Source organism: Budorcas taxicolor, chromosome 3, assembly GCF_023091745.1.
Source record: "Budorcas taxicolor isolate Tak-1 chromosome 3, Takin1.1, whole genome shotgun sequence".
NCBI lineage: Eukaryota > Metazoa > Chordata > Mammalia > Artiodactyla > Bovidae > Budorcas > Budorcas taxicolor.
The window spans coordinates 15,439,183-15,452,140 of NC_068912.1; the positions used below are offsets into that span (position 1 = coordinate 15,439,183).

At 39.8% G+C, this 12,958-nt stretch overlaps 1 protein-coding gene across 3 annotated transcripts in view; it reads left to right on the forward strand.

The window, feature by feature from the left end:
• Nucleotides 1-12,958, forward strand: part of GON4L (gon-4 like) — a 140,449-nt gene that overhangs the window by 105,129 nt on the left and 22,362 nt on the right. For all 3 annotated transcript variants that reach the window (XM_052637631.1, XM_052637630.1, XM_052637629.1), the window contains exons 13-17: nt 6,488-6,528; nt 7,136-7,239; nt 9,983-10,181; nt 10,716-10,802; nt 11,833-12,004. In XM_052637631.1, the coding sequence (XP_052493591.1) occupies nt 6,488-6,528; nt 7,136-7,239; nt 9,983-10,181; nt 10,716-10,802; nt 11,833-12,004 (603 nt within the window). The remainder of the gene's footprint in view (nt 1-6,487; nt 6,529-7,135; nt 7,240-9,982; nt 10,182-10,715; nt 10,803-11,832; nt 12,005-12,958) is intronic.

A 12,958-nucleotide genomic window follows, 5' to 3' on the forward strand; every position in this document is an offset into this window, starting at 1 on the left:
GAAGGAGTGACTGGTCCACAGTGTCGTGTGCTGGTGGTTATGAAACATTATTTGCTTGAAGCAGAAAAGTAGGAGATTGCATTCCAGTTTAGTTCTCATCCTGGAATACATTTGCCTTCCCCTTTTGTTTGTCTGTGACTTTCTTCAGTTGACCTCAAGAACTTGGGGGCTAGGGGTGCTAAACCAGTGTGTAGTGAAAAATCTGACTGGAAGTTTTGACTGTCCCTAAACTTAACTACTGGTAGCCTCCTGTTGAAGGCTTAGCAATACAGTAAATAGTTGATTAACATGTATTTTGTATGTAATGTGTTTTATGTACTATATTCTTACAATAAAGTAAGCTAGAGAAAAGAAAATGTTATTAAGGAAATCGTAAGGAAGACAAAATACATTTTTATACTACTGTTTTATCCATATTGCCAAATGTAAGTTTGTGTTAATCTGTTTACAAGGTGAATCATCTGTCAGTATCTACATTAATATTATCTCATATGGCACAGAACGCTGTAGACATGCATGTCACAAGCACTGGATATGAAAAATGGAAAGATAATGTGAAAAAGAAATTCATGTTTATTTACTGGTGTAAGGATTCATGTATTGATAATGAAGAAGCAACACTATGATGGCTTGATGATAGCCTAGTGTAGCTGATAGAATTGCTTCACAGTACTCTTGCCTATAGATAAATGAATTGTTATGGCATACAGTGTTACAGTCATTAAAAAATTAAGACGATGGCATCGGGTCCCATCACTTCATGGCAAACAAAAGGGGGAAAAGTGGAAGCAGTGATAGATTTTATTTTCTTGGGCTCCAAAATCACTGCAGACAGTGACTGCAGCTATGAAGTTAAAAGATGTCTGCTCCTTGAAAGGAAAGCTATGACAAACCTGGACAGCATATTAAAAAGCAGAGACATCGCTTTGCCGACAAAGGTCCGTACAGTTAAAGCTAATGAAGAAGCAGCAGTATGATAGCTTGATGTAGTGTAATTGATAAAATTGCTTCACAATACCCTGATGAAAGAATTGTTATAAAATTTTTCTGGCATACAATATTACAGTCATTAAACAAACTTAAGATCCTGGCATTCACTCCCGTCACTTCATGGCAAATAGAAGCGTAAAAAGTGGAAGCAGTAACATTTTTAGGGGGGCTTCAAAATCACTGCAGATGGTGACTGCAGCCATAAAATTAAAAGACATTTGCCTTGGAAGACAAAATATTAAAAAGCAGAGACATCACTTTGCTGACAAAGGTCCATATAGTCAAAGCTCTGGTGTTTCCAGTATTCATCTATAGATGTCAGAGCTGGACCATAAAGAAGACCAAGTGCCGAGGAATTGATGGTTTTGAACTGTTGGGACTGAATGGAGATCAAACCAGTCAATTCTAAAGGAAATCAACCGTGAATATTCATCGGAAGGACTGATGCTGAAACTGAAGCTCCAGTACTTTGGCCACCTGCTGTGAAGAGCTGACTCATTGAAAAAGACCCTGATACTGGGAAAGATTGAGGGCAGGAGGAGAAAGGAGCAGCAGAGAATGAGATGATTAGATAGCATCACTGACTCAGTGGACATGAATTTGAGCGATCTCTTGGAGATAGTGAAGAACAGGGGAGCCAGAGGTGGTACAGTCCTTGGAGTCGCAAAGAGTTCGATACGACTTAGCACCTGAACAACATTACAGTCATATTCATGAACAGGATTGGAAACACTGTTAAATTTTTTATAATTGTGATAGATTGATACAGAGTTTCTCTAATTACAAGAGAGAGGCATACTGCAAGATAATGTAATTGTTTGAAAGCATAATTATGAATCAGTAATAAAACTAACACATAGTTGAAAGTGAAAGTGTTAGTTGCTCAGTCATGTCCGACTCTTTGCAAGTCCATGGACTGTAGCCCGCCAGGCTCCTCTGTCCATGGAATTCTCCAGGCAAGAATACTGGAATGGGTTGCCATTTCCTCCTCTAGGGGATCTTCCCAACTCAGGGATCAAACCTGAGTCTCCTGAATTGCAGGCAGATTCTTTACTGTCTGAGCAACCAGGGAAGCCCTACCACATAGTTAATTTTATGTTATATCACTCACTTTATGCCTGTGTAAGGATAGGTTACAAGTCTTGCACAGGATTTTCTAATACTGGGGCAATGATAATGATGATGACACAAAAACATCTCATACCCTTCTTGCCATACAGTTATTGAATTTTCACACAAAGGCAAGCACATCCACCACAGATAAGTTTATTGGCTGTAGGCATGATGACTGTTTACTGTTCATTAAGTCGTAGTGGATCATCACAAAGGCCTTTGTCCTCTTTGTCTTCACATTGAATCAGCTGGGGAGGACGAGGAGAAAGAAGGGGGTTGGTCTTGCTCTCCCAAGGGTGGCAGAAGCAGAAGAGGTGGTGGAGGAGGAAAGGGTGGCCGAGAGTGTAACTTTATGGAAATACATTATCATTTCTCTCTGACTTTTTGCTTTTTCATTTCTCTAAATATGTTTCTGTATGGTCCAGTCCCTCTCCCCACCATATGCTTTGGTTTCAGAGTCTATATATCATGAAGGCTTCATGTAAAAGAAATCAAAAGGAGTCTTGAATAATCAGAACTCTTCTCCCAGATTGTCTAGTATCAGTTTGTTTTCTGACACAGCTTCCCCTTTGTCTTCTTGCTCATGGTCTGGCACTGGTCTGGAAGCATTCCGTCAAGTCATCTTCTGTTAATTCCTCTGGTGTGGTGTCTGTTAGCTCTTGAATTTGTCTAAGATCCAAAAGTTGAATCTTTACGCCCATGTTTTTTGGGCTATATTCACAATCTCATAATTTCCTTGATTGGCTCTGTTGTAAATCCTGTGAATTCATGCATAACATCTGAACACGGTTTTCTCCAGTGGGGAGTTATTGTTTCAGGTTTGGTGGCTTTCTTGGGTTTTTCTTTGACAGCGATGGCATCTTCAGTAGTGTAATCCTTCTTCCAGACTTACATTCTCTTCATTGAGGACTCTTTTGTAGCATTGATAATCCTTTCCATAGAGTATCACGTATAATGAGGCTTAAAGATCCTTATAACTGCTGATCTGAAGGCTGAATTAGAGATGTGTTTGGAGGCGAGTTGACCACTTAAGACACCTTCAGTGTTGAATTCACTGGGCTCTGGGTGGCCAGAGGCATTGTCCAATATCAAAAGAAGCTTAAAACACAAGGTATTTCCTGACTTCAGGGACAAAGCATTGATGAAACCAATCCAGAGAAAGGGCCTTCTTTTTTATATACCAAAGACTGGTAACTCCTGTTTATCCTTTTCTTTCAAGGCTTTGGGGGTGAGCAGCTTTATAGAGAAGGATGGTCCTGGTCATAAACTAGACCGTAGTCTCTGGTACATATCAGGCAATTGAGCGTTTTCTTGTAATGGCATGACTGTGCTTCTGGACTTCAGCTAGTAACAGGAGGTAACTATGAAATTACTGCAGAAGTACGGTATATGCCACCGTTAACTTTATGCAGTTACGATTTCCTACTGAATCTTTATATTTGTGTTTCTCTGAGTGGCACTTTGTGTAGTCTGCGTTTGCATAAGTGTTGATAAATTTTAACTTTCAGAGTCGATTTGTGTATATTTTAACGATAATTAATGATAAAGTAGACTAGTATCTACATACAGTGTATGTGTTCATGACATACCTCACTTTCTCTTAAATGTTTCGTATTCTAGACTGTGGTTTGTCTGAGAGTTTTTTCGAATTGTTGCACATCCCCTTCCATTTTTCCAATAAATTTATTGAAAAAACTCTGCATATAAGTGGACCCATGTAGTTCAATTCCATGTTGTTTAAGAATCAACTGTAATTTCTCGGTGAGATCCTCCTCATTGATTGACTTTCTTGCTTTGTATTCCATGTGATTTCATATGTCCTTTTTAATGCTCATCTCTCTCATAATTGCTTACTTATATCTTGTCTCCTCCACTAGACTGTGAGTTTCTCATGATTTTTGTGTTGTTTATTGCCTTTGAGCAAGTGTTTTTCACGGTGCTGACAATATTTGCTGAAGAGTAGACTTTTCTGGGATGCCTGAGTGGAGGGTCCTCCTTTCTGGTCATAACGTTCTGTGATTGTAAGTAAAAACTGGGATAGAATTTTAATTTTGTTTCTACCCCTTGTTGTCGTACATTATCACGTTTAATTACAGTCCTTTTAAAAGGACTTATGTGGATGATAAAAATTTAAAAATAAAGAAGCTTAGAATCACAGAGTCTGGAATGCTTCCGTGATTATGTATGTTTTTCTCCCACTTAAGCATTTGGTCTTAGCTTCTCTGATGTGACCTTTCAATCTGTTTGGGAACCTCTGGTGACAGGGAGTTCTTCAATTCTGCAGATGCTGTGTCCTGCTCTTGAACACCTCCTCAATTAACATTTTCCTTACTAAACCTGAATCTTCTATATGTCTCTGTTTTTCCTTTGTTCCTAAAAATTGTAACTTACTACCAAGTGTACATAGTATAGTATGTTTTTTTACTATGTTTTTCTTTACTGTGCTAAACATACCAAATTTCTTCAGTTCTCTAAATGTCAGACTTTCCACACTTCAGCACCCAAGTTACCTTCCTCTGGATATTAGCCTTTATATTTAAGAAAACTTCTACATTACATGTTTTTATGAAACTTTTCAAACATGTGAACACCCATATACCTGGGCTTCCCCGGTAGCTCAGTGGTAGAGAATCTGTCTGCAGTACAGGAGTTTCAGGAGATAGGGTTCAGTCCCCGGGTTGGGAAGATCCCCTGGAAGAGGGTATGGCAACCCACTATAGTATTCTTGCCTGGAGAATCCGATGGATAGAAGAGCCTGATGGGCTACAGTCCATAGGGTCGCAAAGAGTTGGACACAACTGAAGCAACTTAGCGCACACACACGCACCCATATACCCACCACCTAGCTTCTGCAGTGAAGTTTTCATATATTAATTATGCAGCTCTCCATCTGTTTCTCTATCCATCTGTTAATCCTTGTTTGTTTGTTTTTTTAAAGCATTTCATAGTGAGTTGTGGATATCTAAACATTTTAGTGTGCATATCATTAATTAGAACTCAGTATTCTTTACAGATTTTCTTTTTAGGTAATGTATACGTACTGTAGTATAGAAATCTTTAGTGTACCATTCAGTGAGGTTTGTCTTGCCTCTTTGTTAGGGGGGTGTACTCAACCCCTAAGAAGATAGAGATTCATCCCCCCCAAAAGCACCTACTTGTCCCTCCAAATCAGTCCCCACATCATCCTCCCTGGTGAAACCACTGTTCTGTTTTCTTATATCATAGATTAGACTTGCCTCTTTTAAAACTTCATGTAAATGGAATCATAGTATGTGTTCTGTTATGTAAGCATCTTTCACTTAGCATGATGTTTCTGAGATTCATGAATATTGCTTGTATTACTTAATTTCCTTCCTTTTTATCGCTGAGTAGGAGTCCAGTGTATAAATAAACCAATTTGTTTGTCATCAATCCCCAGGTGTTGATGGACACCTGGGTTCTTTCTGATTTCTAGCTATCTTGAATAAAGATAGCTCTGACCTTTCTTTAAAAGTTCTGCAGACAAATGTTTCATATCTTTCGGGTCAGCTCTCTAGGGGAGGAATCATTGGCCATAAAGTAGATCTATACTTAGTTTTCTGTGAAATTGCCAGACCTTTTCTCAAAGTGTCTTTCCTTGCACATTGTTTTTAGAGTTCCAGTCGCTACACATCCTCACCAACATTTGGATTTTATTTCTTTAATGCCCTCTTGAGAAGGGCTTTTATAGTGATGATCACACTCTGTTGTGATTCAGTGATATGCTTGCCTTCTTGGTCACAAGCACTGTTTTGGAGCCATTGTGTCCTATTGATCTTTTTGTGCACTTAAGAAGCTTATTTTTCAAAATCCTAAATGTAAGACTTTAAATTTATCTCCATTATATTTCATCCAATTAATTTTAGAAAATTAGAACTCTGAATCTGTCATCTGTTGGTCTGGTGATCCCTTTTAGCTTTATATTATTTGCAGATTTGATAAGTGTGTTTTCTGGGTGTTTTAGGTTGTGGATGGGATTGCTGAATAGTTCAGGCCCAAAGATACAGTCCTTTGACACACTACTGGAGACTTCTCTCTTGATTCCATTCAGTAGGATAGGCCAACAGACTATGAATTTATCTCATTATAAAATCATCTAGCTTACGTTTTTGTTTGTTTTCTCACCAGAATTTAAGCTTCATGAGAGTAAGTTTCTGTTACGTATCTGAGCATCTAGAACAGAGATTAAGGCATATAGTTGTTCAATAAATGTTTTTAAATGAATGAGTGAATGATGGATACTAATACATATGAAGATTTTGTCAAAAGCCTTGCTGAAAAAAGCTTTCTTTGTTTTCTTGAAATTTCCTGTATTGCAAAATGAAATAAACATGTGGCAACGACATACTCTTTGGCTTTTTTGCAGAAAAGGAAGTGAATGAACTGATGGAAGAGCTATTTGAAACTGTGAGTAATGATCTTTGAATGAGAGCTCTGGATACTAAAGCTCTGGATTCTATGCTAAAGAGCTTTGGATTCTTCAGCAAGCTCTGTCCTTTAGTCCCGTGGCCCCTCTCTCTAGAACGGTGGTCTGACCAACCCATTCTCCTTTTAGTCCACCCAAGAGAGAATGTAATGACAGGAGATTTTGGTAACTAATAAACTTTGATTATCCATATCTTAGTAAAGTTTTCCTTAAGCTTTTAGATAGCCTCTTCAACTATCACATGATAATCCTTAAAGATTGCAAACTAATTTTAGATTATTCTGAGCACAGATAATTCCCTTTCTCGTACATTTCTCTCTTAAAAGATAATCTGATCATTTTGAGTTATCTATGGTGTGTCTTTACCACTACAAGGTGATAGACTGAGAAACTTTTTTTCTGGCATAAAGATTATTCCGTGTGCAGAACTGTGCAAGCCCGGAAGTGAGAGAGATTCCAATGCAAGCTCTTTCTGTGTGCTAGCATTATTGAAGTCCTGTGAACTAGTCTTCATTTTCCCCTGTCACTGCTGAAGTGACTTTGACATGCCCATTCCCCAGGAAAATCCTTCTTTTCCTTTGCCCTCAGTTTCAAGATGAGATGGGATTCTCCAACATGGAAGATGACGGCCCAGAAGAGGAGGAACGTGTGGCTGAGCCTCGGCCTAACTTTAACACCCCTCAAGCCTTACGGTAGGCTAACCAAAGACCTTGAGACGTAGAGTAGAGGAAAAGTGTATGTCTGAGAAGGAGTTTTGAGAAGTTTTGGTTAACAACTTCCCGTCCCTGACTACCTGCTGTTACTGTTATAAGGATGCTGAGCCCCATGGGGGTGTTGGGTGTGAAGTGAATAATTCTCCTTCTTATGGGGCAGTGCAGCTCTAGACCAAGCTGTATCTGTTTGGGAAGGGAGAAAAAGCAGTAGCTGGCATCCATAGCAGCTTCTCCAGGGGAGTGGTGCTGGAGAGGTGTGTAGGACTCTGTGTGGCCAGCCACAGAAGCTACCCCAAAGTTTAATAGCCACCATGTCCCTTTTGTTCTTCTGTTTGCTGTTAACATCTAGTAAAAGTTAATGAACCTTCGTTAATCTCCAGGGCATTAGCTGAACAAACCATGAAGCACCTGCGGTAATGCCCTGGAGTCTGAAATATGTTTACTGTCCTCTTCACATGAATTAGCACTTCTGTTGTCCCACCCAGAAGGTAGAGGCTTTAATTTTTCCCCCTATATTTGTGTGGAGTTTGCAGAGTTCATCCGTACTTTGTTGTTATTCATTCGGAGTAGCAGCATACTGTCATTAGGTATTGGCTAGATGTCAGGGTATGGTTTGTGCCTTGGATGGAACAAAGCAAAACCCAAGGATTCATAGCCTTTAATTAGTCTTGTGCTGTAACTGGAGAGCTCTGGATCCATCTGAAAGCTAGACCTTCAGATAACGTGCAATTTAGTGAAAAAGACAAGGTATACTAACCAATGTGTAAAAGTCAGAAGCATCAGCCATTCTCCATTACATTAAATACCATAATATAATCACAAAAGAAATCTCAAGAGTTCCTTCCCCCCTGCCCAGGTTTGTTGAGTTATAACTGGCAGATAAGATTGGAAAGCATTGAAAATGCACAGTATGATGATTTAATATACATATCAATTGCAGAAGGATTTCCCCAATCAAGTTAATTAATACTTCTGTCACCTTACATATTTACCTCTCTTTTTTGGAGAAGAAATTCAAGATATCTTAGAGTCTGTATTTTGACCTACTTCTCCCAACATTTCATAGAAAAAAATTCTAGTGTAGCAGAATAGAACCTAAGCACTTTTTATCATGGGATTTGATCAGTAAACATATTTCATTTCCACTATGCACCTCTGTGTATGAACTTTAAAAATTTGGGAATTACATAATTACTTAAAAATTCTTATTCCAGTTCGGTTACCTTCTGATATTCAGTTGCTCTGCTTGGGCTGCTGCTGCTTTTTTTTCAGCTGGAAATGCTAACCTAGCTTAATATTTGAATAATTAAAATATCACATGGAAAGTGCATTAACTGTGCTCCCCTTATTGCCTGTCCATCCAAGTAATTCTTCCTAAAATCAGGTGCAGGCTCTTTTCCTTATCTAGCTTTTTTCCTGCTTCTGTTCTTCTGTTCCTCTGCTAGTTATGCAGAAAATCCAGAGTTTTCAGTTCTCAGTAAAACTGTATGGAGGACAGTCTCATTCTTTAGATTTTCACCCTGTGCCTGTCCATTCTTGCAGTAAATACTGTAAAAAGAAACATAGTTTTTATCCTCAGAGGCTACTGAAAAAAAAATATTATCATTTAGCTATTGCTACAGTCTAGAGGATTTATTGAATTACAATAACCTGCTGGTCATAGCTGCTTGAGCAGGTTGTATGCTGATTTCATAGAGTAGCAACTTTTGCTTAATCACTTGAGTGTCTTCTTCTGCGTCTGCCTCAGAACTAGCGTTTGGATTCTCACTTCAGCCCCTGACAGTCTCTCTCTGTCTCTCAGGAGGTGCAGGTGGGAGGGTAGCAACAGAAAGCTTGGAGGAGGAATTTATTCAGAGGCTAATGCTTGGTAGCGTAATGCCTGAACCACCTTCTCACTGTTCATCTGAGCTGCCATGTGCTTTAGGGCCTCCCAGGTGGCGGTAGTGGCAAAGAACCCGCCAGCCAGTGCAGGAGACGCAGGAAATGTGGGTTCAATCCATGTTTCAGGAAGAGCCCCTGGAGTTAGGAAATGGCAACCCACTCCAGTATGCTTGCCTGAGAAATCCCATGGATGGAGGAGCCTTGTGGGCTACAGTCTATAGGGTTGCAAAGAGTCAGACAGGACTGAAGTGACTTAGCATGCGTGTAGGCACCATATGTTTTAGTTTATGCCCTTTCTACTCCATGCTAGAAAATCTTTGAGTTTTTAAGAAAGGAAGTCAGGGCAGCCTGAATGAATAAGAGCTGGAGAACAGGAAATGCTAGACCTAGGGTGGGAGTAACAAACAGCTAGCTTAGAGAACAGATGTTGTGCTTTGGGAAGATTCTGTATCACCATGAAGAATAAGCCCCGATTAATCTAATTCTTAGTGGGATGTGAAAATCGTGGGTTCCTATTAGCTCCTTGGCTGCTTTGTTATCCAGACATTACTGTATGTTTAGATTTTAGTTTAATTTCACCTTTATTAATATATTACTTAGAGTACTGATTGTAGAAGAATAGGTGGAGGACGATTCAGAACCATCTTATTTGAATCTTTGCTAACAACTATGGGAGAAGATTTGGGTAGGCTAGGAGTTTGCCTCTTGGCTAAAGTGAGACTTGAGGATTAGCAGTAGATGGAAGTTGCTCAGACTGGCTTAGCCCATGGTAGAAAGGAACTGGATGTTGTTTTGGACCCATGAAAATATTCAAATCCAGTCATCTCCCTGTGGGGGATAGGTTTGAGGAGCCACTGGCCAACTTACTAAATGAGCAACATCGCACCGTGAAGGAGCTACTTGAACAGCTGAAGATGAAGAAATCTTCAGCCAAACAGCAGCAGGAAGTAGAGAGGGTTAAGCCCCAGAGGGAGAAGGTTCATCAAACTCTGATTCTAGACCCAGCGCAGAGGAAGAGGCTGCAGCAGCAGACGCAGCAGGTAAGGCTCTTCTTGGTAATGTTACTATTGGGTCACCTTCATCTTTTGAGATGAAGCCAAAAATTAGCAGCTTGTGAAAGTCAGAAATAGGTGTCTTGGTAACCATTGAAACCACAGGACCACAGCATCTTCACGTCAGTCAGGACCTTGAAAGGCCACCACGTTCATGTCTGTATGGCTCAGGTCAGAATGCATGTCAGGACTCTGATAGTGTTCAGAATGATAGATTTCTAAGAATCTAGAAATCCTTTCTGAATTTCACAGCTTAACTGCCAGAGTAGGTTTTTTTTTTTTTTCTTTTATTATCTTAGTCCCTCTAGTTTGAAGTTACATTTCTCCTGGTTCTGTCAGTTTGTTCAGGTAAAACACATCTGAGAAAAAACGTTTACACCAAGGTGCTATGTTGTTCTCGTAGTCTCTCTACAGAGTAGAACATGTAGGAAAAAGTCACGAACATCTTGGTAAGGCCTTCTGCGTTCCTGAGATGACAACATCGTAACATGTCACACTGTATTATTTTCTTTCCCTCCCCAGCATGTTCAGCTCTTGACGCAAATTCACCTTCTCGCCAGTTGCAACCCCAGTCTCAGTTCGGAGGCCAGTACCACCAGGATATTTCTTGTAAGGTTTCAGATATCCTTAATCTAAAGAATTGTGTGTGCAGTTAGTTAGGAAGTCATTTCTCACAGATGTTGGCTCATCATAAGCGACATTTATTCTTCTCTCCCGTTTGTATTGGTAGATATTCGGATGGCTTCCTGTGTTTGTTGTAAAAACATAAGTTACTGCTTCCCATGAAAGGACAGAGAGTGTATTCAATTGTCTGTGACTGTTTCTCTTACCTTTTTATTGGGTGCTCTTCCTCACCTGAAGATCCTCCCATCTTAGGCTTTTGTACTTCTCTTTTTATTGAATTCCTTATTTATTAAGCTTGATATCAGTGTTTTATGTATAAAATTAATTTTGCTCATGGCATTTTGAAATATTTTGGAGGAAGGGCTTTTAATTTAAAATTTTGGGGAATTCCTTGGTGGTCCAGTGGTGTAGGATTCGTTGCTTTCACTGTTGGGGCCCAGGTTCATTCCCTAAGTGGGGAGCTAAATAAGATCCTGTGAGCAGCAGGGAATGGGCAAAAAATTCACATTTTAAAATGTGAACTTTGGGGGCAATAATAGCGATATTCTTTGCCTCTCAGGTAATTCTCTCTGGAATCTGAGGTGCCTCATAGTCAGAACTTCCTTGGATAGTCAGTAGATTATGTTTCCCTCTTACTGTGTTCAGGGATCGACCTTGTTCTAGGTGTTATTCAGAGAAACAAAGAAAGAACGATCATTATCACTTTTTTAAGCAGTGGCTCTCACTGCTAAGGATTTTAATCCCAGCTGGAGAGCTAGATCATACGTCCACAAGGCTGAGGAACCCTGAAGCTGAGAATAAAGCAGGAGCAAATTAGCGTGTCACAGGTGCCTGAACATCTGAGGACTCGGGGAGAGAGCAGTCTAAATGGGAAACCGTTAGTTATGAAAGTCCTTAGGGCGGTTTTTATCTGTTTTTATTTTGTTGTAGGAAAGACTGGTTTTCTCTCAGAGGCTAAGGGCTGCTGGTATTAATTGTCTGGAACTTAGATGTCCTTTGTGTCCTGTTTTCCCAGAAAGAGCTGGGAACCTTTGCTCAAAGCTCCATCGCCCTCCATCATCAGTTCAACTCCAAGTTTCAGACCTTGTTCCAACCCTGTAACCTGATGGGAGCCATGAAGCTTATTGAAGACTTCAGCACACATGTCAGCGTTGACTGGAGTCCTCGAAAGACTGTGAAGAAGACTGGTAGGGAACAGATGGTCTGCTCTAAGTGTTTTCTTGCAGTGCGAGGTGGCCGTCTTATCCCACAGACCACTAATAATTTCCTAGGGTTAGAGGAGACGGGTATTTGTAATTTCTTTCCGCTCTCTTTTTATCCTTCCTTTGTGTTCATTACCTAACTTGGACAACTAGGTAATAATACTTGGGTTTAAGTAGAGGATGCAGTCAGTGAACAGGACAGGGATGTGGGAGGTAGAGATGCGGGACTCATTGCTAATAATTGGACTTAAATAGACATGAGGGGAAGTATTAGGAGTTAGGGCAAGACAAACTGGTATCAAGATAAAGGTGGAAGTCAAGTGGTAAAGTCAGGTTGTATTTATTAGGTTTTTACTCTCTTCATTAGGATCATTTTATTTCCCATGATTATAGTAGTATCTCCAATTATGTTCATTTGGGAGTTAGGAACAAAGTAAAAATGTTGTACATTTGCCTGTTCAGTATTTCAAAGAAATTTCCAGGTTTGATTTCTACCGTTCATTGGTCTGTAGTTTTAAGTAAATATTTGCCATTCCCTTAAATCAAATACTTCTTTCTGATTTGTTCCTGGCTTAGCAAATTAGTTGTGGCTTGATCTGGATTCAGATTTGTCTTTGGATTTGATTTTAAATCCCTGACTCTTACAATTCAATAGAATATAGTTGAATTTAAGGGCATTATATGATAGACACAGACACCTTTTTTAGTTATATTTTGGTAATGAAAATTTAACACCAGACTACAGTTATAACTTGGGCTTTGAAGGTGGGTCTATGGTGTAGAATCAGCATGCCAGTGGAGACGCGGGTTTAGTCCCTGGGTCGAGAAGATCTCCTGGAGTGGGAAATGGCAACCCATTCCAGTTTTCTTGTGTTGGAGAATCCCTTGATCAGAGGAGCCTGTTGGGCTACAGTGATAGGATTGCAAAGAGTTGGATGC